The following is a 25,884-nucleotide window of genomic DNA, read 5'->3' on the forward strand; positions in this document are numbered from 1 at the left end:
AGAGCTTAATGAAATTTTATTTTGAAAATATGGCAAGAGTCTAAGGCACTTCAAACATTTAAATACATGTAAGACCAAAGTAAATGTGACATGGGATAAAGGAATCCATAAATACGTGGAGAACTACACTGTTTCTCTAGAGGCCAATGGATAGCCAATTTCTCTAACACAATTCAACTTTCATCATTAGACACAGAATTGTGCAATTATTAATAAAAATACGGCAACATTACATGTCGTTCTTCATGTCTTCAGTTACTATGGAATACAAAAGTTCAAAATACTGTGTCAAGTTTATATAGATACCCTTTGTATAAAATGTCATATAATACAGCCACCTAGATAAAACCAACTGAATAGACTTCCTTTTGCTAAGTTTTATAGTTTTTGAGAATTCCACCTTTTATTTTTAAAACCAGAAACCTACCAGCCCAGGCCCGATTCATTCATGATCAAAGTCATCTCAACTTCCTTATTTTAAAATAATAAAGACAAAAGGAAAATCAACAAAACCATCCTGGAACGGAGCTTTCAAAGAGCTTTCCAATGGGTCCACATTTAGTAAATACAAATACTTGTGGAAAAGTTTTAAAAACACCATGCCAGTGAGAACTTGATACTTTTCAGCAGTGGTGGGGGTGTGGAGAGCAGGAACAGACGTAACAGAAATTGCCCACTCAGGTCAGGTTACAATTTCCTACAACTGTACATAACGGAGCAGAGACTCAACAGCAAGTGTGCCCTACACAGAGGGAGACGGCCAGAAGGGGGGCGTGTGTGCCCAGCCAGAAATCTCTTGCTGGCTCAGCTCCCACTGGCAGCTCCAGCCTTCAGCCCCCGGTTTTCTGTGTTCTGTTTGCTGGTGAGCTCAGGCACAATGTACATTCAGTATCTGTCAGCCCAACAGGAACAATTAGCAGCTTAGTGGTGGCATGTAAATGGACGGCTATTTGCACACAGTCAGTCAAATGACCCTCGGTGGGTGGGACCAGGAGATGTCTTCCTTCCAAGTCTAGGGGTGCCCTAGAGACCAGGAAAAGGAAAAAAAAAAACCGGGGGTTAGTCAGTGATCTCAGGTAGATGCGTCTTCTGTGACACAGGAACTCTGTGAACACCACGCATGAGCCAGAGCGAGGAGGGCTGGAACCCCATACACGGTCCTCCAGGGGGAGCCGCTTTCAGGCCAGCGGGCTTGGCAGAGCTACCTCCAGCTGTCCTGGGAAGTCAGCTTCCTGCTGAGAGGGAACCCTGAGACCACGGGCTGCTGCTCACTGTCAACTTTAAGAAAGATGCCAGGAAGGCGATGTGTATTCATGGGCTCAAGACGCGCCATCTGGATAACTCTATCCAGAATATATGCTTCCTGTGAGGGTGTGAGGACAAGCAGGCATCCAGCCTCAGCAGTGCTAACGATTAGCACTCCTGGCCCTCTGGGTGGGGCAAAAATGATGAATTCTTACACTCCCGACTCAAACTTTGGTTTTCAGAATCGTCATGAAACCTGCATGTCCTGTCAGTTCCCCGAGGAAGGGGGCCAACTAGTCTGGTGGCTTGCAGCCTATGTACGAACGCCAAGTGCACAACACTGACCGGAGACTGGGCTTTGGCGAAGTTGACGTGGGCGTACAGCAGGACGGCAATGTCCTTGTGTCCGGCTTCCAGGGCTATCGAGAGTGCAGTGCTGCCATCCTGGAGATGAGATGAAAATAAACCAAGTTGGGCTTCTCAAACTTCCAGGTAGCCCAAAGCTAACAGCACCAGTCCCTCTCAACTGGTAAGGCTCCCCAGTCTAGCAGTTTGTTGTTCTTTAGGAAACCTTCTGGACCTCTTAGGTGCCAAGCTTGAAGGATGTCAGGATAACAAGAGGCACAGCTCCTACCCTGGCCTCAGACAAGGATCAGCCTGTTGCCAGTGTTACCACCTCACGGTGGTCAGTGTGTATGTCTGCATACCGGGGAGTCTCAACAAAAACAGGCTGCCCAGGAAGGGCTCTAATTCACCCACCTAGCCCACCCGCAGGGGGCAGTAGGCAAAGGCAGGGATAGAAACGTAACTTTTTTTTCTTTTTATAATTACAATGAGCCATCAAGCAGCATGGTGTCTGTTCTGATGCCCTGCAATTTGCCAAGAATCTCTTAACTTTCCTCTTAGGGAAGGAGTGGGTCCTACAGCCCTAACCACCCTTCTAGAATGCTCCAAGTCACACCAACATTTAAGCACTGAATCCTGTTGCCTTGCAGGAATATATCTTATGGATATACGAGGGGCAACACTAAATACGGTAAAGAAAATGTTCAGTTAGGATTCTACTAAAATGCAGGAATTTAGATGGATATAAAGATGTATCAAGACAAAAACAGTATACTGGACATCAACTATACTTTAACCAAAAGTAATTAACAATAATAAAAAGACAAAATATGGCACAACTTATTTTTTTTCTAGTCCTGGGATAAGGATTCCCTTTAGGTCACCAGCGGCAGGGAACAATTTGTGTGTGGTTTGAGCCTTAGGGTCCTCTCTCCCACTCTGAATTCTGGGAGTTACTTTTCTTCCAGAGGCCAGCTGCATACCCTCCTGCTCCTTAAAGGATAAGGAGTAAACAGGGGACCAGGATTTCTGGAAGTCACTGCGGCTCGATGGCCTCTTACTACGAGATCTACAAACTGTTCTCTGCGGAGAGTAGAGGTAAAAGCAAACAGAATCAAGGCACATGAAACGCAGACTGCTCTTAAGGAAAGAGAAGCTGGAAGCTGGCCCTCCTCTGTAGCAGAGTGAAGGGGATCTGCTGCAACCGCAGCTCACGTGCTCCTGGGGAGGTCACTGCAACTGCAGACGCCAGGCAGTCCTTCCTGCCAGTACTGACTGGCTCTTCCTGCTTGTGTGGGCCTACCAGGATCTCAAGTGTAGCGCAAAGGAGAATGTTTTCCCTCTAATCTTTTAGTGTTTGGGCCCAATGGAAGCCCTGGTTTCAACCTGTGCTCCAGAGAGATAAACTTTCAAAAACAGAACCAACCCAGCCAGTCCTCTGGCACCTTTGGCCCTCTGAATCTTGTCACCACCCATGTTAGTTCCTGTGCCATGACCTACTGGTTCTCCTCCTCTTTGGCCTGGAGACACCCAGATCAGCAGCTTTCCTCAGAATTTTTTCCAGTTTTCCAGTCAAGGGGTTATCTGGGAATGGGAAAGTTTGGGAACTGGGAGAGGAAGGAGATGAGAGTGACAATGATGGGAACAGCCCGAGAAGGAGTGGGAAAATGTGCTGAAAACAAGCCAAGATAGTCCGGATCCCCTAGCTGATGAAAGGTCACCAATTATTCACTCGGATGGACCAGGGGCAGGGGGCAGGGCTGGTCCTCTTCTCTCAGGGCACCTGGTAGTCACCCACACCGAATTCATTTCTGTATCGTGAATCTGTTTATCTCCCTTCAGTACACTGGTTCTTGTACATGCCCATCGTCTTCTTCCTTTTATAAATTTTAGAGTGAGGCCTATTTCTTTTTCTGCCCTTGGCTTCAGTTAATGGGAATATTAGTTTGTACACAGAAGATGCTGCCAAGCTGGGCTGTGAAGGGAAGTGGCCTGGATGACAACACAAATCCCTGAGGAGGATAAAGGAGGATTTGCTCTCTCCCCTGGTCAAGCAGCATTGCCTCTCCCCCAAGTCCCTGTGTGTCGCTGGCCTGGAGGCCCCACCAGCGGAGACAGCTTACATTGTCCTCCAGGTGGCCGTTGCAGCCTGGCTGGGCCAGCAGCAGCTTGACGATCTCCACATGCCCATGCTCACTGGCGCACATCAGGGCGGTGGAGCCCTCGTCGTCCTGAATGTTGACATCAGCCCCGCAGGCCAGCAGGCCCTTCACCATGTCAATCCGCCCATGACTGACCGCCAGCATGAGGGCCGTCTGTCCTGCCTGTGAGGAGAAATGAAAGCGGACTTGAGAAGCACATGGTGGGCTGGCAGGGTGTGACCCACAGCGGGGCTGTGCTGTGGGAAGGGAAGCAGGGAGAATGATAATGGGAAAGCATCAACAGGGAATTACTTGGGGCGGGTGGTGGCAGTCATGGAGAAACTCATTCTTGTGAGCCATGAGATCATAAGTAAGACCCTAAGTCATGAGTCAGTTTTCCCTTTGGCTTGGAGGATCCGTCTCATGATAGCAAGGAGCTGGAAAGTGCAGAAGATGGTCACAGGTCAACTGTGATCAAATCTGGGTGAGGGGCCCTGGGCAGGTAGGAAGACACTGTGATCTGGAGACAGTCTGGGTAGATGGTGGGGACTCCCAGTCACTCACAGGCAGGCTGACCCACGATTCACGTGTGCACATGGCTTCAAACAAACGCAATGCAAGGCAGAGAAGGGAGAAGTTTCCATTGTGTGGTTAAGCTGGCGTTTCATGGGTGTATTTGGTCATCAAGGACCACTGGGCAGCCACACAGAGTGTGCTCAGTGGTTAGGAGCATGGCGGGGGCACTTGTGCAGGTCACAGCTATGCCAGCTAGCACAGAATCTGCAAGTAAGTACACTCACCTGGCTGGCTTTGGCGTTCACATCCCCACAGGCGAAGAGCTCTTCCACAACTTGCATGTCCTTCTCCGCTTCCACGGCAGCGAGGGCTGCCAGCATGATGGGGGTGTACCCTGCCTTATTCTGGTGATCCACATTACACACGTCTGCAAAAACATGAGTCTCTTGAGGCAAGAGCCAGTCTTCTAACAGCATCAGTTGTCCTCCTAAACTGAAGGTGTGGAGTATGGGAGAGCCCAGTGAAATGGCCTCCAGCAGTCAAAGTCCCAGAGTGAGTCAGAAGGAAACGTGAGAGATGTTTCATACCAAACCAAAGAAAAAGTTTTTTTCTAGTTCATGAGAAATAACAGCAAGCTTTCACAGCCCCTCTTGTTTGCAAATAGCGGTTGAACTACAACAGCCTGGAAGTCTGGAAGGCTGTTCCAAGTAATGGTTGCTTTGAAGAATACAATATAATGTGGGATCTAGACATTAATCTCTGTCTAGAAAATCACCATTTTGGAGTGAAGAAGGTGATCAGAGCTACAAGGGAAAGAAGGATTTGGAGAGGCTTATGCAGGAACACTGAATATGGTATTCCCCAGTCACAAACCACTGCTCACTCTGAGACCCTGAGCTTGATGCTGTCATGTGGGACCCTTCGAATTAGAATCCAATCATATGACACCCAGCTCTAAGAACTGTGGTCTGACAGCAAATTTAGTTAAATCCCTTACAAACTGTCAGGGACTCCTAGACTCAATAAACCAGAGCTTTTCTAGTCCTGTAATTCTTAAGGAGTCTTCAGGGCCTAAATTAGGCTTCCCAGGTGGCTCAGTGGTAAAGAATCCATCTGTCAATGCAGGAGACACAGGAGCTAGAGTTTGATCTCTGGGTCAGGAAGATCCCCTGGAGGAAGAAATGGCAAACCACTCCAGTATTCTTGCCTGGAAAAGTCCATGGACAGAGGACCCTGGCAGGCTACAGTTCACAGGGTTACAAAGAAGTCAGACATGACTAAGCATACACACACACAGGGCCTAAATTATCCTCCAGGCATCCTTAAGTTCCTTCAGCACTTTCTAATAAAATGAAAGGAATGGAGAGTGCAGGCAAGAAACTTTTTATGTGAGACCAGATACAATTAAAGTGCTTAGGGTGTTTCTGTCATTGAGACTGAGAAGAGACTGTATGGTGAAAATGTTCTTAAGTTCTAAACAACTGCCTACTAGGGGCATAATGGTATTTTTAATAGTGTGCATTTTTTAACAGAGAAAAGGAAAAAGAAAAGAAAAAAGCTGTCTGATGGAGAAGTGGGTGAATAGACATGCACTTTGAGGCCCCTTACTATCTCTGGCATTTGGCTCTTTGCTGAAGTTGCTAGTATCCTAGATTTACAAACATTCTTGTAAATGGAGCCACAATCTCAGTCTATAAAGGTGAGCATTATAAAAAGTAAAGTAAACCCAGAAAATGATTAACCAAAGCCATCCAACAATGGAACTAAAATAATTTAGTTTACCAAAATATTCTGCCCATGCAAAATTTCCAAGGGCAGATTAAACTGTTATTTTCAGAAGCAATCCTGAAATCCTGTTCTTAGCTTTCCCGGATATTATCCACTTCTCTGTTTAAACAGTAACCTGTGCTGAGAGTATCATCAGCTCTGTTTATAGTCTGGAAAGTCTGAAGGGAAGGAGGCTTGGAATTCCTTCCTTTAAACTGGAAACAGTTTTATCCTAACATGGCCCCTAAACTGGGAACAATCAAACTTAGAAAAAAAGATAGATTTGTTTGGTCTCTTCTCTGCATTAATCTAATGTTTCCAAGACAAAGCAGAAAAAAACTGGGACAGGTGGGTCAAGAAGCAGAATGGGAAAACTGGACAATTGCATTGCATATTCTAAATCAGATGTTCGCACTGCGTTCTCGCTCATCAGACTGAGGTACCATGGATTCTGTATCCATCAAATTAGAAGTAAAAATATGTATTTCAAAAAGAAATAAAATGACTTGTAGACTCAAGGTATCGATAATAGGGCTGTTCCATCTGAACAAAAAGTTGAAAGCTCCCTATTTCTCAAGGGGACCCTTCTATGTAACACCCCCTCACTCCATGTTTAATACATCCATTGGCTATATTCTCGAATGGTGAGTTCTAATTACTAACAAACATTTTCACTGTTCTTATTACTATGGTTCAGATAAAAAAAATAACCCTTTCTTTTTTCAAAGCTGATTCCCCAGGAACAGGGGTGCATTTTGGTAGAAACAGTGATGATTCTACCACAATCTGTTGCAGCAGCTGTGCCCGGTCCCCACTGTGACTAACTGCATAGCTCTGCAAAGTGGCTGGAGAGGGGTCCTGGCCCAAGCACAGAGAGAGCACTCCACAGACATGAAAGCTGTGGCTCTGGCCTCAGGGGCAGCGTTCTGCCTCTTGAGAATGAACCCAGCAAGCCTACCTGAGTCAGCTCAGGCTGGGAATGTGAGTCATGTGTGTTACCAAGGGTACATCTTGCTGAACTGCAGCACGAATATCCTCAATGGCACCTTCCAAAACAGATCTGGAATCTGCTTCAAGCCTCCCATGAATGACTCAAGAATGAGATTCTTACGGTCTCATGGGGAAAAGCAATGGAAAGGCGTTTAGAAGGGTCACAAAACTGAGGAGTGGGTCGGCTAGCTCCTTCGAGATGAGTTACAACCTGAGTCTGCTGGAGGAGAGAAAGGGACTGCTAGTGTACCCGCGTCCAAGAGCATCTTCACGATCTCGAAGTTGGAGTGCGACACGCTGTAATGCAGGGCGGTGTTGCCGTTGCCATCTGCCATGTTGATGACGTGACGCAGGACTTCTGGGGAGATGGCCTCAAAGGCGGCTATGTAGTCCCCCACCATGGCCGGGATGGCCGACTTCTGGCTGGATACACGGAACCACTCGTGCTGGAGGGTGTTCAGACAGAACCTCTGCCAAGACACCAAGCGGTTGGCCATTAGTAGTTCTATTTATAGACCTTTCTGGGACCTAGCTGAAAGCCCAGGAAATCAAGCCTTTTATAGTCAAAGTACATGCAGATAGAATCTGGTCTCAAAGAACAACTAATCAAACCCAGAGCCCTCAGAGAAGCCTCAAATTCCAAACTGAAGTATACCTTCTGATTTGCACACATGCACACGTTCTAACTTCTATACCATCGTGCAAGAATTATACCAGGATCCTAAAATTCTGACTCTGCTAGCAATGAGCTGTTCAAAGCTGGGGAAGATACTTACTCTGTATCTCAGTTTCCTCATCTGCAAAATGGGGGTAATAAAAATGCCTTTCCTTCACCATGTTTGTGATGACAAATGAGGTAATACATGTTAAGTCACTTAGGCCAGGGTCCATTTATTACTGAACTATTAATATTATGTAGGGAGGTTGGCCTTGAAAATGATTCTCATAGTAACCAGGACAGGAGAAATCATTTGACACAATCAGGTTGCCTCCTTCCTGTCCTGTCCAACTTCAACTCCTTCAACATCCATCTCCACAGCACTAGGCTGGTTACCATAACCATGCAGGCAACCTGATTCTTACTACATCCCAAATAAAAATGTTCAACCACAGAAAGAGAATAAAAAGCAAATTACTTTTTGCTGAAACAAATTACTTTTTCCCATCAGGATCGTCTGCATCTGGTCATCAGCCCCACTTGCCTTCCCTTAGGCTGTGGACACATGAAACTGGCATTTCATAGTTTGGTCACTTGAATGAAAATGTTCCTGACCAGGAAAGAATTCATCTAATTTTTCTTTTCTTCTGTTCACTCACATATTCAGATTTCAATTCTCTGGATACCTCACACAGAGGGAAGGGAAATTATGTCATCTGGGTGTCAAACTCTGTTATAGCTACATATTCAGTGTCCTGATATGGTTACATGGCCCTGGTGTTGCAATCATTCACATTTGGGACTTTTCATAGCACAGTACTTTAAACATGTATTTACTGAATGAATATTCAATAAACAAAAAATGGACCAATCCTGGAGTGTATGCTAAGAATATGCTTGACAACTGGGGCCCCAGAAATGTTAAGTCCTCCCCGAGGTTCACATAACCTAGTATTATGGGTAGAGTCCCTGGTGGCTCAGAGGTAAAGAATCCACTTGCCAATGTAGGAGACACAGCTTCAATCCCTGGGTCAGGAAGATTCCCTGGAGAAGGAAATGGCAACCCACTCCTGGGAAATCCCATGAACAGAGGAGCCTGGGGGCCTATAGTCCATGGGGTCACAAGAGTCCGACAAGACTTAGCGACTAAACAGCAATGACAATGGGAAAGGTAAAAGTAACAGTATATAACAGCTATAAAATCTGGGGTCTGAAAGCATCAGCTTTAAGTTCAGGTTAAACCTAGTGGGAAATATTAACACTGCAGTGACCTTTCCTGGTCTTATTATTTGTGACCAAGGCACAGACAGGCACTTAGTCTACCCTTATAAGAGTCCAACATGTACAAAGATGTCCCCCTAGGCCAGGGACTCCATTTAGTATTTTCTTCTGTAAACATCACTACTATGCTCCTTTCTCAGTACAATATTTGAAGGTCAAGATTCAGCTGGCTCTGATAAATTTAAGTTTCTAAAGCAATATAAACAGATGTGAAAAGACAGCATAATTTAAAAAAATGACGCCATATAACAAGGTAATATGATTTAGCTGGGATAAAAAAACCTATGGGATGAGAACTGAAGACAGGTATCATCCATTCCGAGCACTAACCAGCAGCTACTTATAATCTTTAGGGCCTCAGTTAAAGCAGGATAGACCAGGATAGAATGTCCTGGTGGGCACACGTATGTCCTTCTCCTGTGCTAGCCATCACGAATTTTTCTTCAGATTGTGTTTGTTATATGAGGAAAACTATTTGCCTTTCCAGCATTAACATCCATCTTAACATTTTGGTTTCATAACTCCACAACTTTGTGAGACCTTTGAATCAACTTTCTCATCAGCTGCAGACTTTGATTATTTAGCATAAAATTTCACATTAAATCTTCTACTAATATGCAAAGATTCCAATGAACATTACTATCTAGAATAACATGAAATGCTATATCTTCTCAATGCACTGAATTCAAGTGTCTACCAGAAGCCTGGTCTAACCTATGAAGTGAAGTGAAGAAGTGAAGTTGCTCAGTCATGTCCGACTCTTTGCGACCCCATGCACTATAGCCTACCAGGCTTCTGAGTCCATGGGATTTTCCAGGCAAGAGTACTGGAGTGGGTTGCCATTTCCTTCTCCAGGGGATCTTCTCAACCCAGGGATTGAACCCAGGTCTCCCACATTGTAGGCAGACGCTTTACCCTCTGAGCCACCAGGGAAGCCCAACCTATGAAAGAAGCTGCAACCCAGCAGTGGCCATAGGACTGGAAAAGGTCAGCTTTCATTCCAATCCCAAAGAAAGGCAATGCCAAAGAATGCAGTAGTTTGTGAGCATCTCACACGCTAGTAAAGTAATGCTCAAAATTCTCCAAGCCAGGCTTCAGCAACACATGAACCATGAACTCTCTGATGTTCAAGCTGGTTTTAGAAAAGGCAGAGGAACCAGAGATCAAATTGTCAACATCCGCTGGATCATCGAAAAAGCAAGAGAGTTCCAGAAAAACATCTATTTCTGCTTTATTGACTATGCCAAAGCCTTTGACTGTGTGGATCACAACAAACTGTGGAAAATTCTGAGAGAGATGGGAATATCAGACCACTTGACCTGCCTCTTGAGAAACCTGTATGCAGGTCAGGAAGCAACAGTTAGAACAGGACATGGAACAATTGACTGGTTCCAAATAGGAAAAGGAGTATGTCAAGGCTGTATATTGTCACCCTGCTTATTTAACTTCTCTGAAGAGTACATCATGAGCAACGCTGGGCTGGAAGAAGCAGAAGCTGGAATCAAGATTGCCGGAAGAGGTATCAATAACCTCAGATATGCAGATGACACCACCCTTATGGCAGAAAGTGAAAAGGAACTAAAGAGCCTCTTGATGAAAGTGAAAGTGGAGAGTGAAAAAGTTGGCTTAAAGCTCAACATTCAGAAAACGAAGACCATGGCATATGGTCCCATCACTTCATGGGAAATAGATGAGGAAACAATGGAAACAGTGTCAGACTTTATTTCTGGGGCTCCAAAATCACTGCAGATGGTGATTGCAGCCATGAAATTAAGACGCTTATTCCTTGGAAGAAAAAGTTATGACCAACCTAAACAGCATATTCAAAGCAGACACATTACTTTGCCAACAAAGGTCCATCTAGTCAAGGCTATGGTTTTTCCTGTGGTCATGTATGGATGTGAGAGTTGGACTGTGAAGAAAGCTGAGCGCCGAAGAATTGATGCTTTTGAACTGTGGTGTTGGAGAAGACTCTTGAGAGTCCCTTGGACTGCAAGGAGATCCAACCAGTCCATTCTGAAGGAGATCAGCCCTGGGATTTCTTTGGAAGGAATGATGCTAAAGCTGAACTCCAGTACTTTGGCCACCTCATGCAAAGAGTTGACTCATTGGAAAAGACTCTGATGCTGGGAGGGATTCGGGGCAAGAGAAGGGGATGACAGAGGATGAGATGGCTGGATGGCATCACTGACTCGATGGACGTGAGTCTGAGTGAACTCCGGAAGTTGGTGATGGACAGGGAGGCCTGGTGTGCTGTGATTCATGGGGTTGCAAAGAGTCAGACACGACTGAGTAACTGAACTGAACTGATGTTATGCTATTCATGCTCCTTAAGGCAAAACTGTCTACCTCTTTGCCGCAGGCTTCTAAATCTCTCAAGCAGTGAGAGGCCAACAAGTGCAGTTATTTTTAGGTTTAAAAATAGTGACTGCCTGCATTCCACATCAGAGCATAATACGCAGTTTCATAATTGGAAGGAATGCTGACCTCGGCTCAGATAGGTTTCTCTTAAAAACACAGGCTAACTTAAAAAATTCCAGGACTCTGCTCCCTGGATCACAAGGTTCTGTAAGCAGCCGAACATGCCGAAAGACGACGAATGGCCGCAATTAGCCCTCCTTTCCATATGCAAGTATTTGCCTCGCAGATGCTCAGCCCCCAAGAAAAGTTCAGGCTGGAGAAACGAGATCTGCAGTCTGGCCTGAGGGAGACATTCACAGGGTCACCCGATGCGCAGGGCAGCAGGATGGTCACTCTGCCCACGCACTAGGAACAGTCTGGCGGGGAAACAGTGCAGGCAACAACAGCCCAGGGGCAGCCTAGAGACAGGGTCTGTAGGTCAGACTCACCATATCCTTGCTGGTCAAAGCTTTGGGGTCATTTATATTATTTTTCAGTAAGTTGCATGCAGACAACATCTTTTCACTTAATTCATATCTAGAAAGGGGAGAAAATAGAAGAAAGAGAGCTCAAGACTGACTACAGAAAGAAAGGCATCTTTACCTCAAACTCCATAACCCTTTACAAGACCAGGAGCCCCAGGTCAACCTCAGCAGGTTGTGGTGGTGCTAGGTGCCTGCCTGGGAGAGCCCAGATGCCCGAGGTCAGATGCTACACGCAGAGCCAAGGCCTCCAGCCAGAGCTCCGGCCTTATTTCATGAGGGTAGCTTTCAGTTTCACCACTTGGCTTGTGTGGCCTTATGGAGATGTTCCACTTCTTTGGTTCTAAGTTCTTAAACATAGTTTTATTCTTAAGGGATTGAGGACATCTGAATTACCACACACCCATTATGCTGACCAGTAAACCACACATCTGAAATCACATTTGGTGACTCAGGAAGGGTTTATTTAACCCACATGAAAACATGAACTTAAAAGTCAGATGACATATGGTATATAAAGTAAACCTCAATAAACTTTTAAAACAAACAACAGATATCAAAATACTGAGCCATCTGAAAATACTTGAAGTACAAAGACACTTACCTTGTGTTAATGCAGTTAAATATTCATTTGCCAAATTAGCTTTCTGAAATGTTCTAGTTATACTTCACATGGTGAAAAAACATACTGAAATTTCCATCTGTTCTGCTCTCTCCTGTTCTATAAGCATCGATTCCATGTTTGCTAAGTCTTTAAAATTGGCTACACTTTTAGTACATGTTTTAGCCAACCAGAGTGTTTGATATTTCAGCTGCTGTTTATGACAGTCCCAAAGCCATTCTTGTGGTGATCTCAATCACTCAATGAGCAACAAACTATGGGCATGTGACTGATCACATCATCTCTACAGTAAATGTGACCTTTGGTTGAGGCCAAAAACTGTTCCTCTCATATAATCAGTACGGACCATAATATCAGTAAGGACACCTGTATAAGGATAAATGGGTAATGGTAAAATCTGAAACTTTAAAATGTGAAATATGTTGATTACAAAAAATTCTAATATGTCTTTAAATATAAATGGGGTTGTTAAAACAATGGAAGCTTTAGTGGCCCTTAAAAGTTACATAGATGGTGCCTCCACATACAAAGTTAGATATTAAACAGTTGAAGAAACAAAGGTGAACAGATACCAAGCCCTTCTCTTTGCTACCATGAGATCTAGCAGATTATTACTTCTGCACTTGTATCTACCAGCATCAGGACAAGAAGTACACACCGCTAAGGACACCAGATAAAGTTTAGCCCTTTGTTGGAGACTAGAAAGATTGATCTATTAAGATTCAACTGCATAATCTGCACAACCAGACAATTCTACTGCCAAAGTACACCACACGTGGGAAGGGTGAAGGGAGGGGGAGGATGTACCACACCTCTCTCTGATTTCCACCTTCTCAGGTTCGCATTCTGGAACCTGGATTTCATCTTCCACCCTGGTGGACGTGAAACCTTCCACATTAACTGCGTGGTGGCCTTCTGCCATTCCCCGAGTGTCTTCATCCTCCTCTTCCTCCTCCTCCTCTTCCTCGGGAGGATACTCAGGGACATCACACTCGTCATCTGACTCGGAAGAAGAGCTTTCATCTGAGCTGGAATCATCACTGGAAGTGGTTTCATACCTAGGTGGCAATTGGGAGTTCAGGAGATGCGAGGTGTGCCGGTGAAGACCCAGTGACAGAAATGTTTATGAAGGGAAAGCTGCTAAATGACTCCAGAAATTTCAGTGGTTTTCAGACTCTGCACTTAGAAGTTTGGAGTGAAGTCTACTTAGAAATCTGGTGGTTTTGAACGGGTTATCACTTGAAAGGGATAACCAAGGTTGCTGGGCAGTATCAGAGAACCACTTGTAGAAAATAATATGTATATATATAGCACCTCTAGCTTAGTGTAAATCAAAGGAAACATTTTATGGAAACCAGTTCTGCGGTTGTTTATCTTTCCTGTTCCTTTTCTTTCCCTTTTTCGTTCTTCCTATTTTGTACCTTTAATTCTCCTATTGTCCAAGGTGAACAGATTATGTAAGCGACCAACAGTTCCTCTGGTACACACTCTCCAAACTGTGGGACACATTACCCAATAAAACGTTAATGACTTGGAAAGCAGACACCACTAAGTTAAACCTTTGTGGCACACTTTACTATAAATATTATCTCAACTAACTGCATTATTGTTTCCTGTTGAGCCCATGTATGGATTAACAGGATTAACTGCTTTGATTCAACTGCAGGAGGACAAACAGGCTTGACTATTTATTCACCTGGGCCACTTACAAGAGAAGGAATAAAACAACTGGAACACATTCCATTTAGAAAATGAAGAACTGATGGCACGGCGAGCTTACTCTTCGGGCGAGAGGCCCTACTAGTTTGTTTGTAAGCCTGCAGAGCCAAGCACAGCGACCCGTTCTGAAGGAGTGGATGACTACCCCTGGCTCATGGAGCAATGCTCTCGGTCTTTGCTGCTCAGTCCTGCCACAGGTAAGTTATAAGCTGTCCAACAATGCAGGCAACCTGCTGCCTGCTGCTTTCCTTGAAGACCGTTTGTTTCATATGAAAGGCGAGAGGATGTAAACAACTCAGCTTCATCAGGTATCCTTTCAAGAGTGAAATATCCTTACAGAGAGCAAGAAGAAAGAAAGGCCCAAATGCACCTTTATGAGGAGCGAATCTTCTGCCACCCTATGCGGCAGCATCCTAGACTAGCACCTTTAATTAGGACTTGGGTAGATAGGAGGCAAAGGAAACAGACCACGTATCAACACTAGTACCTCCATCTTTCCTTACCCTCCATTAATGCCAACAAACTGAAGATTCTTTTTTGCTCCATTTGAATCTTTGTTGGCATCTTTCTTCTTCATGATGGACTTCAGCGTACTTTCATTATTTGTACATACTGTGGAGAAGTGAATCATGGTGATCAAAATTAAATATAATTCATACCCATATAAGTAAGTGAATAGGTATTCTTTATGTACATTCACTTTTTATTTATGTAACTAGAGATGGTGGCATGTATATATGAGAAACTTGTCCAAAATCCATTGGAAAATTGTGTGCATGCAAAGAAAATAATTCAAAGTTCCATTAATAACATTCTTTAAATGTAAAAAAAATAATCCATTAGTCCTTCCAGACATAACAAAAGCAGTGACAACTAGCATCTATATCAGGCTTTACTGTTTATAAAGTGATGTCATATCTCACTTGATCCTCAAAAACCATCTAGGCACTAAGACAGGGATTATTATGTGTTTTTTTTTTTCAGTTGAGATAAACCTAGAAAAATTTATACCTGCCAGACTGTGAAACAGTGAAATACTGTTTAAAACACTTTGTAATTTGCAACATCAGATGAGTTTTCTTAAGGGAACCTCATTTCTTAAGGGGCCTTTCTTTGATAATCTTAAGAGATATTCTAGGCCTACTTGCTAACAACTGTGTAATCATTTTTCCTGGTCAATTTATAAGAAACATGGGCATTAGACTGGAATGCTGACAACTCTGGTTCTATGCTGATGCTGAGAAGGGTTGTGAGTGAGGAGAGTTACCATAGAGGCCAGCGGCTATCTGGTCGTCCGTCAGGTTCACTGGAGACAGCATGCTCTCCTGGGTGGGGAAGGTATCCTGGCTGCCGATGGGCTTCCCTTCCATGGTCCCCACCTCCTGCAGGGATGTCTGTGAGTTTAATGGCCCTCCTGACTGAAGGCCTCCACACTTACAGGTGTATTCCAAATTACTGCCTGTGAGGAAGGAGAAGGATGTACAAATGCATGATGCTAGGACCAGATAAAATATGCTAAATGGTTTTTAAAAAAATTCTTGCAATTCATCATTTTCTCAAGCACTTTTCTGGTGTTTTCTTCCTGCATAATTAGCACTACTATCCAAGCCATCTAAAAATCAAACCCCCAAGGCCTTCTTGACTCTGACCTCTTCCCTTTGACCACATCCGGGTCGGTCCTTCTAGCTCCGCAGTGCCTCTCTTCTGTCTGTTCTGGCGCTGCCACCTTACCTTACCCTGGACCACCAGTGTAGCAGCCCAACTGCCCCTCCTCCTTCACATTTACCCTTCTCCCATACTGCTACAGAGAATTCCCACTCAGCTCAAATCCCATCCTTATTCCAGCTCAAACACAACGTGAAAAATCTAAAACTCTCTCTACCACTCAGAAAACATAGTTCATGCTATCAATACTTAGCCAGATATTCTAACATCTGCCACTTGGCACTAGCTTACCTCTCCAAGGTTATTTCCCACTACACCTGTGGTCTTTTTGGGGTGCATCCCAGCAGGTGGAACTCCTCCCAGTGTAGAAAGTGGGGTCTCCTCTTTTCTTACAAACACACCTGCCTCAGTTTACTCTCTTCTGCCTGTTGCTGCTCCTTCCCTATCCTCCCTCACACGGACAACCCTCCCATTACTTCCTCTTCCAAGCCTTCCCTCATCTCCCCACTGGACACTAACTCTCCTTTCTCTGAACTCTCAAGGCCCGTCTTTAAGACTCTCCTATAAGATCTATAATACAAGGTACTAGCTGGTTCCTTAGACTCCCTTCTGGTCTGCAAATATTTTAAAGGCCTACAAAACTGATCTAATCAGCTTTGCTTCTCTCACTGCATCTTCTAGGTTGCTTTTACTTATGTTAGGTACTTAATATCTGTTCACTGATGAAGCAGAAAAACTGTATTATGTAATATACATACATATATATATATATATATATATATATATATGTATGTATGTATGGCACAGAATTTGTGGGCTTCCCAGCTGGTGGTAGTGGTAGAGAACCCGCCTGCCAATGCAGGAGACATAAGAAACACAGGTTTGATCCCTGGGTTGGGAAGATCCCCTGGTGGAGGAAATGGCTCCCTACTCCAGTATTCTTGCCTAGAGAATCCCATGGACTAAATAGCCTCCTGGGTTACAGGCCACAGGGTCGCAAAGGGTCCGACATGACTGAGGTGACTAAGCGCACATACGCACATAGAATTTTCAGTGTGGCTGACGCTTCTTAATTCTGTTCAACAGCAGCACGGTTCTTCCTCCTTTAGTTCCGTAGGCACTTGGACCTCTCTGGTGCTTTCTGCACAAATTCACCTCCCAACTCAGCATGCACAGAGAGTACTGAATGCAGCCCTTCAAATAATGTTCAACTGCCCCACGACCTGATGTGACCCCTGACAGAGAATAAGAAATGTCTCCAGTGCCTTTTTAGGCTCCAAAATCACTGTGGATGGTGACTGTAGCCATGAAATTAAAAGACGCTTGCTCCTTGGAAAGAAAGCTCTGACAAACCTAGATAGCATATTAAAAAGCAGAGACATCACGTCACTGACAAAGGTCTGTCCAGTCAAAGCTATGATTTTTCCAGTAGTCATGTATAGATATAAGAGTAGGGCTATAAAGAAGGCTGAGGGCTGAAGAACTGATACTTTTGAACTGCGGCGCTGGAGAAGACTCTTGAGAGTCTCTTGGACAGCAACTAATCAATCTTAAAGGAAATCAACCCTGAATATTCGTTGGAAGAAATGATGCTGAAGCTGAAGCTCCAATACTTTGGCTAGCCAAAGCAAAGAGCCGAGTCATTGGAAAAGACCCTGATGCTAGGAAAGATTTAAGCAAAAGGAGAAGAGGGTGACAGAGAATGAGATGGTGAGATAACACCACCGACTCAATGGACATGAGTTTGAGCAAACCCAGGGAGACAGTGAAGGACAGGGAAGCCTGGTGTGCTGCAGTCCATGTGGTCACCAAGAGTCAGACATGACTTGTCAACCAAACAGCAGCAGCAACCAGTGCCTTTGCTTTACTTTAAGTAAACAAAGCAGGGCATTTATCTTCATTCCTCCTTTTCCAACTTCATTCATCATTACTTCGAAATTACTACAGTAACCTCCAAAGAGTCTCAACAGTTAATCCTCAAGTGCCAAAACACTCCCTAGAGAAACACCTTCACTAGGCACTTCCCCATCAAGAACCAACAATGATTTTTAAAATGCAAATACATTAACAGTTTTATTGTTGTGAAACCTTAAACAGTCACAAAAGTAGAAAATGGTATAATAAATCCCTCTGTTTCCATCACTAGCTTCAATAATGATCAGCTATCTGGTTTCATCTATACTACCTCTAGCCATTCACAATGATTCTTCTGAAGCAAAAGGTGAAGATCCTATCACTTTCATTCATAAATATTTCAGTATATATTCCTAAAACATTCTTAAAAAAATAAGCATAAAGCTAAAACCATCAAATCTAAAAAAAGATAATTTGAAATTATTATATATCTGGTCAGTATTCAAATTTCTGCAGTGATCTCTTAATGTTTTTTAATAGTGTTTGAATCAGAACCTCAGTCCTATATTTCCATTGGTTACTATGGTTTTTAAGTCTTTTAATCCATAGTTCTCTTTCCTTCTAAACACAGCTTTAAAAATATTTTTTAAATTGACGTATAATTTATATCAAATAAAATGAACAGAATTTCAGTGTAGAGTTTGATGAATTTTGGTAAATATACATGTGTGTGTGAGCACCTCCTTAATTTAGCCACAGAACATTTCTGACAACCCAGTAAATGCACACTTCCCACCTGCTGCCCTTTCCTAGATAATCTTCCCACTGGAGGCGACCACTCCTCTTCTCCAGAACTTAGCTTTGTAAACTAGGGCTTTATAAGCTCCTCCAGTCAAGGTCCACCTTCTCACGCAGGTGCCTGAGGATCCTTCACGGTTAACAAGGACAGCTTCTTCTTGCCTGGGGTAGTTAAACTGCTCAACAACTCCTACCCTCTACTTACTCAGAGTGGTCTGGTGACTGAGTTACTCCCACCTCTCTGTCCTTCCTTACTAGGCTGTCTTAACAGGCCTGGAATTTCAGCTTCCTTTACCAGCAGAATTCCACTCATTCTTTTCAAGGGTTGGTGTCATTTCTATTTCCTGTAGCCTTTTTCCTATAATACCATTATACAAAGATCTTTACCCCTCACTGTTCTGCAGGGCTTACTGTCCAGACCAGAATACATCCTGCCCTCTGTTTCCTTGGTCTTATACATCCCTTCTGTGAGAATGTAAGCTCCCTGAAGTCCCTCCATGCTACATTATCTGTGTCCTCTGCAGTGCTCTGAACAGTGCTGGACAATTGAAACACTTCAGTAAGTGCCTGTGTAATTCAACAGAAAGTCACAGGGATTCTGTTAAGTCTAACGAGCAAGGCAAAGAGCAACAATAAACGTTAAACTAGCTCTCATTAGCTGGGTCAGAGGAAATCTGTCACCTTTATGATCAGAAAATGGTTTCAGAGTTGTTGAAACTCTGGCTGCTCTTGGGTGACCCAGAAACCATTGCCTGATCTTGATAAAGACCATTGTGTTTAGTGGGCATAGATAAGATGACACACACACCAGCATTAAGACTGACAAATGACTGCTGTGTTCAAGTAAAACACATGAAAAGTGCAGCCAAAAAAGTCAGAATTAAAGTGGCCAACAAAAGTCAATGGTCTCGACCTGGTTGCCCTTAGAATGCCTGAGTTGGGTGTAAGATACAATGAACTATCTGCAGATGGATCCAGTATTAGTGGTTTTTAAAGCTCTCCAAGTGAGACTTCCCTCAGTGGTGAGGAATCGCCTGCCAATGCAGTAGACACAGGTTTGATCCCTGGTCTGGGGGAGTCCCGTTTGCCGCGGAGCACCTAAGTCTGTGTGCCACAACTATCAGGGCTGTGCTCCGGGGCAGGGGTGAGACGGGGTGGGGGATAGGGGTGGTCTGTAACTACTGAAGCCCGCGAGCCCTAGAGTCCATGCTCCACAGCAAGAGAGGCTACCACAACCAGAAGCCTGTGTGCTGCAGCTGGAGAGCGGCCCTTACTTGCCACAGCTAGAGAAAAGCCCACTCAGCAACAAAGACCCAGCATAGCCAAAAATAAATGAATAAGTAAGTGAAATTTTTACAAGTTTTGCAAGTGATTCTAATGTGCAGCTAGGATTAAGAACCAGTGAATTTAATTAACCAATCAAAAATTTGCTGAAAACAATGTAAAATTTGACTGCGGTAAACAGGAGTTTAGACTTCCCTTTAAGAAGAGCCAACTCATTGGGAAAGACTCTGATCCTAGGAAAGGCTGAAGGCAAAAGGAGAAGGGGGTGGCAGAGGATGAGATGGTTAGCTAGCATCACCAACTCAATGGACATGATTTTAAGCAAACTCTGGGAGATAGTGGGACAGGGGAGCCTGGTGTGCTGCAGTTTATGGGGTCACAAAGAGTCAGATACAACTTAGCAACTGAACAACAAAAACTGATTTCACTCTATCAACTTGGACCATGTGAATTATCAGGAATTACTGGTGGTTTAGTTGGCAGTCCTGGACCACTAATGGCAGAAGTCCACGACTAACAGTAAATGCCATGCAAACAGTAAGGGTTAAACAGCAGGAATAGTCACCAAACACCTTCAGAATTCTGGTACACTGCCCAAGCTGCTCAAAATTCCCACAGCGGGCAATAGCTGTGCAGGTACCACTGGGGAGTCAGTGAACAGGGGAGGGGGCAACTGCAATCTTCGGTCATTAACTCAAACTTATAATGGCCATAAATGCCAGTAAAGCATGAGCTCCGTTTTACAACTTGACCAGATTAGTGATAACTAAGACACAGCAAGTGACAAAAATCTCAGTGTTCCAGAAAATAAGAGCATCCTCAAAGCATTAATCTAATTCTAAAGTACATTTAGCATTTAATATATGGGTAATTTTACTACAAGCTAAGGTAAATTGTAATGAAAAATAAAAAGGAAAACTTTTTCTATGTTTTTGACTTTAGAAATGTTAAAGTTATGTGCATGCTAAGTCGATTCAGTCGTGTCCAACTCTCCATGACCCCATGGATTGGGGCCCGTCAGGCTCCTCTGTCCAAGGGATTCTCCAGGCAAGAATACTGGAGTGGGCTGCCATGTCCTCCTCCAGGGGATCCTCCCAACCAGGGATTGAACCCGAGTCTCTTATGTCTCCTGCATTGGCAGGCAGGTTCTTTATCATTAGAGCCACTTTTATATATTTTAGAAAACCAATGAAAAACAGAGACAGAGAAGCTTTTAAAGAAATCACCTCCTACAGTCTCCTCTATGATATTTATCTGTCTAGAGTGGGTATTAGTTGTTGACATATAGCAAATATATTTCTAACTTTGTTAGAAAATTGACTTTTATAAATAAAATGGATTTTAAAAGTTGCTTTGTTCACATACTGTAGCTCTTCTGGCATGCTATCTCATATTTTTATTTATAATGCCAAGTGCTTTCTGAAAACACAACTATGAACAGTGTGGCCAACTATTTAATTATGTTATTGTGCCAGACTTTCAGTTAAACATTTGATTTGATTTTTAAAGAACATCTAGCTTACTTGTCAAAAAGAAATAGGACTGAAATTTCTGAGTCATAATGGAAGCCATTCATTTAGGCATTTTCTCAAAGTGTAACTAAGAATTCAAATGGGTCTAAAATAATACTTCTATTTTTTCCATAAGGAAAAGGGCTTGAGCACAAATGTACCCTTTTCACTCTACATGTTAGTTTGGGGAACAGACAGTAGAGATTATTCATGAAGGATCGCCTTCACTGGTACACATTGCTTTCGAGTGGAAAGTATGTAGCTTTGATGGAGGAGACAGGACAATCCCTTCCTGTCTGTAGGCTCATCTCTCAGAGCTCTTCTTGAATACCCATGCTTGTGGCCACCGACATGAAGTCACTAAATGGTGAGAACTGCAGTGTAATAATTTCTAGGGCCATTTTAGTATTTTCCTGAGAGGTACCAGACAGCTGTCATGAATGTATCTAAAAGCGGGTATTTGGAAATTAAAATGCTAGAGTGTATCAAGAATCAGATGCTCCCTCACCACAACCCCACCCACATTTAATTACACACCAATCCAAGACTTGACCCAGAAAACCCACACTGACCGGCTGCATTAACTAAAAATTGGGTTAAGCCGATGTGCTCTTGTGTTCTTCCAGATACAGCTAACGTCCTCTCTATCCTAAGCTCATCTTCTCCCTAAAGCCCAGAGAACTTAACTGAAGCTGAATTATTCGAGCACTTTTATTTTCACATTATTCGGTGGCTAACATACACCTCCACAGGTTACCATTCATATTTCTGGTATACGTGTTTTTGCTTCTCAACTGGATTACAAGTTCAAGGCTTACACCACTTTGTCTCTCTGTTTCAGTACCACACTTTGCATACAGTTGACAACGAATTCATAGCTATCAACTGATCTGAACAGAGATGAGGACAGAGCAAACTTTAAATATGTTTACTGAGATACAAATGACTTGCTGATTGAAGGAAGAACCAGTGATTGTAACCATCAACCATTACCAACAATTCCCTTCATCATTTATGAATGGACATCCAGGAACTAAATGCCACTTCTGTTCTTAAAAACCACCTATCTCTATGCTTTAGCCAGAAATGAACTACATACTTCACAGATTCATTCAGAGTAGAAGTGTCAAAGTAAACTTGTATCTTTTCCCAGAGTGCATATACTTATTTCACTAATACTCATATAAAATGATAAAGCATCAGTTTCTCTTTTAAGAAACTATTTTCAAACAAGAGTCAACTGCAGGGCTCACAAAGAGGGTGGACCAATTTTAAATCTTTATAAAAAGATTCTTCTCAAGGCTGAAGTGTTTTTCCCAAGGTCAGTAACAGACGTCCTAGATGTGTAATTTCAACCTGGGCGTTGGGGGGTTCGGGGTGGGGACGGTCAGCTATCCCTTTTCAGAGTCTGATAAAAATTATGCACTTTCTTTACAAAAATTCCAAACATAAAACCATTTCATGAGGCCATGGAGCCCAGATAAATAGCACTCACTTTAAGGCCATTTATTCCACAGTATTTCCCAGAAATAGGACCGGAGTGTGCTTTATTGAGTGGTAGCAGTGGGTGGCAGCAGAAAATCACAAATGTGGGGAAAAAATGTTCCTCAGATGAATCTGATGGGCAGCCTGGTGAAGAGCTAATTTTATACAATAATCCTGCTGAAAGGGCACCATGCAAGAAAAATCTAAACCTACCCTCTCATGACATAGGAGGACACGGCAGCCCAATACCGCTCAGCCCAGGCGTGACTGCAAGTTCTTGGGCAACCAGTACCAGACATCAGCTCTCTGACCTCTGCGTCAGAAGACTTTTACATCATGCTCTCACACACAATGTTCCAGAAACATTTGGTTTGGATTATTCAATGCTCTTATGGCATTACTAAAAGCAAATTGTGATTTTAAAGAGAGGTACTGGGACCAGTAAATGGTGTATGATTTGAATTAAGGAAACTAACTAGAAATGATATTTTGTAATGACCTTATTTTCCCTGTTTTTGCTTTGGCTCAGATCTCTGTCTACAAAATTGCTTTCACAGTTACGGGAACGACTTCAAGTTCATAAATTTTTTTCTTTAGCAAACCCAAGATAACTAAGAGTGCAAATATGGAAGCTGATTTAAAAAGCAGTTCTTTTATTTGAGTATGAGAGATGAATTTTCTATAAATCATGTGGCAGGCAGTTAGGTTCCACAGTTATAGATAGTTCTGTTTGTTATTTGCTCAGAGACAGTCACATATTTTTAGAATATTTGTAACTGCAAGTCATTTGTCTAGAATATTCTCTCCAGAGGTTTAAAAAAAAAAAGAAAGAAAGAAAGAAAAAGTAATCCACTTCTCAAACCAAAACAATCCAGTTAATTCACAGAAAGAATAACCATGTTTTTCCTGAGGTTTCTTAGAAACTTATTTCCTCTTAACCTTTTAATTCCATGAAAGAAAATATTAAATACATTAAAAGTACTTTATAGATCATCTTTGATTACCATCAAATTCAGATGCATCAAAACTGTGACATTATCTCTCAAATTCTGAAAAAATGTCTGTGATGTTTCATAGGCCATATATGATTCAAATATAAAAAAATGATGTCTCTGAAATACAGAATTGCACCCCTGAACATACCAAACACAAGCGGTTACCCCATGACAGCATGAGGGAGGCTCTCAGTATTTTGTGTTCTTCTGAACTGTTAACTTGTTATAAGCACATACTCCAGTTACAACTTCAAGAAACTGAACAGGAGTGCGAGGCATTATTATCATGCTGTTAAAATAATGCTATTTTGCATATTAAAAAGTGATACCTTCCAATCTTCAACCCTTGGAAAACTGAAGAGGATTCTCTGGGCTTGGTACTAATATACACCTAGTTTAATTTGGGGCTTCATTTTAAGCTTTGACACAGATTACAGAAGAATCTGAATTGAAAATTTCTTCTACCCTTTTTGTGTTTTCTCATTGTTGTAGTAATCTTGATAAAAGTGTTACCTGAAGAGGTATAATAATGGGGGGCAGGGGAAGGCGACGGCTAGGCAAAATTATGAAGACAAAAATCTGCATTAAACACAAAAGACTATTCATAGCATGTTTGTTTGGCAGTTTGTTCTAGACCTACCTTTCCATTTTTGTAAGTATGGAAAACAGTTAACAGCAAGGACAGCCAGCATTTACACTTTGTGCTGCAGACTATTCCAAACGCTTCATTCATACTGATTCACTAAAGATTCATTTCAACCCTGTGAGGGAACAAAGACAACCTGTCCTAGTGCTGAGAAGGAATTCGAACCCAGAACACCTGGCTTTGGAGCCCAAATGTAAATTCTTTAAACTAAAATACTAGGTTCCCATAAGCGATCATATATGTACAGAAATGTATTCTAGATTGTACACGAGCAATATTCTCTAGTGTTCACAATAAGCTGGAGTATATTTGACACACTTTCACTCTTCACAGCCTGTAGATGTTGAGATCTCTACTACATCAAGCAGCTTTCCTTTTCACCCCATACAACACACACTAGATAATAAAATTTTACTTCTCTAGGTTAAGTTCCCAACCAAATTCCTTCATTAGAACTTTAAAGCAAAATACAAATGTGATGGGAATCACAGAAATACTTTGAAGTTGTTCTTGCATGCTCCAAGAGGGAGCTGCCACTATGATCTAATAAGTGCTATAAAAAATATTTATGTTTTGTTCATGAATGTTGTAGGTTTCCTGCATTTTAGCTGATTAAGTAGGTGTTCATGTGCAGGGTCAGATCTAAACAGTGATGTCTGGAATGTCAGGGTGACTGGAAATAGACCAGAAAACACTGCAACACAGCCAGACAAAACCTCCACCCGAGTCTTGATGCTCCGGGTATTGGGCGGATTACACCAACAATACAGCTGAATATTTCTGGCAAGAATGTGAAATAGAAACCCTGGTTTGGGGAGGAGGGAGGAAGCCTGGCAGGAAAACGCTCTCAGAATGGATGATGCACTGTGCCATCTGTGTCTGGAGGTTTAAGAGTCTCATTTTTGACTTCAACATCTGACATCATGATTTTTAAAAAGTAGTGGAAACAGACATATTATTAGTTACTTAAGACCTTGCTTTAGTTCACACATCATTTTAATCCCTTTACTCTAGCTAAAATGACTCCCTATATATTCATTAGACTCTTGACTCCAAAAGGCAAAAATCTGCTATACATCAGCTGTCACTGTCATGTTCATTTTTCCTTCCACAATAAGCTATCTGTTTTACAGCACAGTTACTAAAAAACGAACATTAATTCAGGTTTTCAGGTGAAACCTCAGAAGATACAAAAATAATCTATTTCGAAAAAACCGTGAAAAAAAAAACTAATCTATTTCAGTCTATGTTAACCATTGCCTTTCTAGCTCTAGAAGGAAACAAAGAATTTGCAATTTTTGTTAACTTATATTTAAGTCTCTGCTGCATGTTTTCACATAAAATTAAATTTACTGCACACCATACCAATCATTTAAAGCATTTTAATTCATTTTATGTGTAGCACTTGGCTAGAGCAGAGAATGTGTTTTAGTAACTCTGCAAACCTCACACTACTGTTTAGCATGTCAACAAAAGAAAC

The 25,884-nt window shown here is 42.7% G+C and overlaps 1 protein-coding gene across 4 annotated transcripts in view; it reads right to left on the bottom strand.

The window, feature by feature from the left end:
• KANK1 (KN motif and ankyrin repeat domains 1) overlaps window positions 1–25,884 on the bottom strand; it is a 211,390-nt gene continuing 185,506 nt past the window's right edge. For 3 of the 4 annotated variants that reach the window (XM_018052042.1, XM_013965960.2, XM_018052044.1), the window contains 9 exons: window positions 15,434–15,625; window positions 14,670–14,778; window positions 13,260–13,505; window positions 11,793–11,880; window positions 7,255–7,474; window positions 4,532–4,674; window positions 3,714–3,914; window positions 1,591–1,689; window positions 1–1,023 (listed from right to left, as the gene is read on the bottom strand). In XM_018052042.1, the coding sequence (XP_017907531.1) occupies window positions 961–1,023; window positions 1,591–1,689; window positions 3,714–3,914; window positions 4,532–4,674; window positions 7,255–7,474; window positions 11,793–11,880; window positions 13,260–13,505; window positions 14,670–14,778; window positions 15,434–15,625 (1,361 nt within the window). In that variant the 3' untranslated portion in view covers window positions 1–960. The remainder of the gene's footprint in view (window positions 1,024–1,590; window positions 1,690–3,713; window positions 3,915–4,531; window positions 4,675–7,254; window positions 7,475–11,792; window positions 11,881–13,259; window positions 13,506–14,669; window positions 14,779–15,433; window positions 15,626–25,884) is intronic. The other variant, XM_018052043.1, reaches the window with a different exon arrangement.

Source organism: Capra hircus, chromosome 8, assembly GCF_001704415.2.
Source record: "Capra hircus breed San Clemente chromosome 8, ASM170441v1, whole genome shotgun sequence".
NCBI lineage: Eukaryota > Metazoa > Chordata > Mammalia > Artiodactyla > Bovidae > Capra > Capra hircus.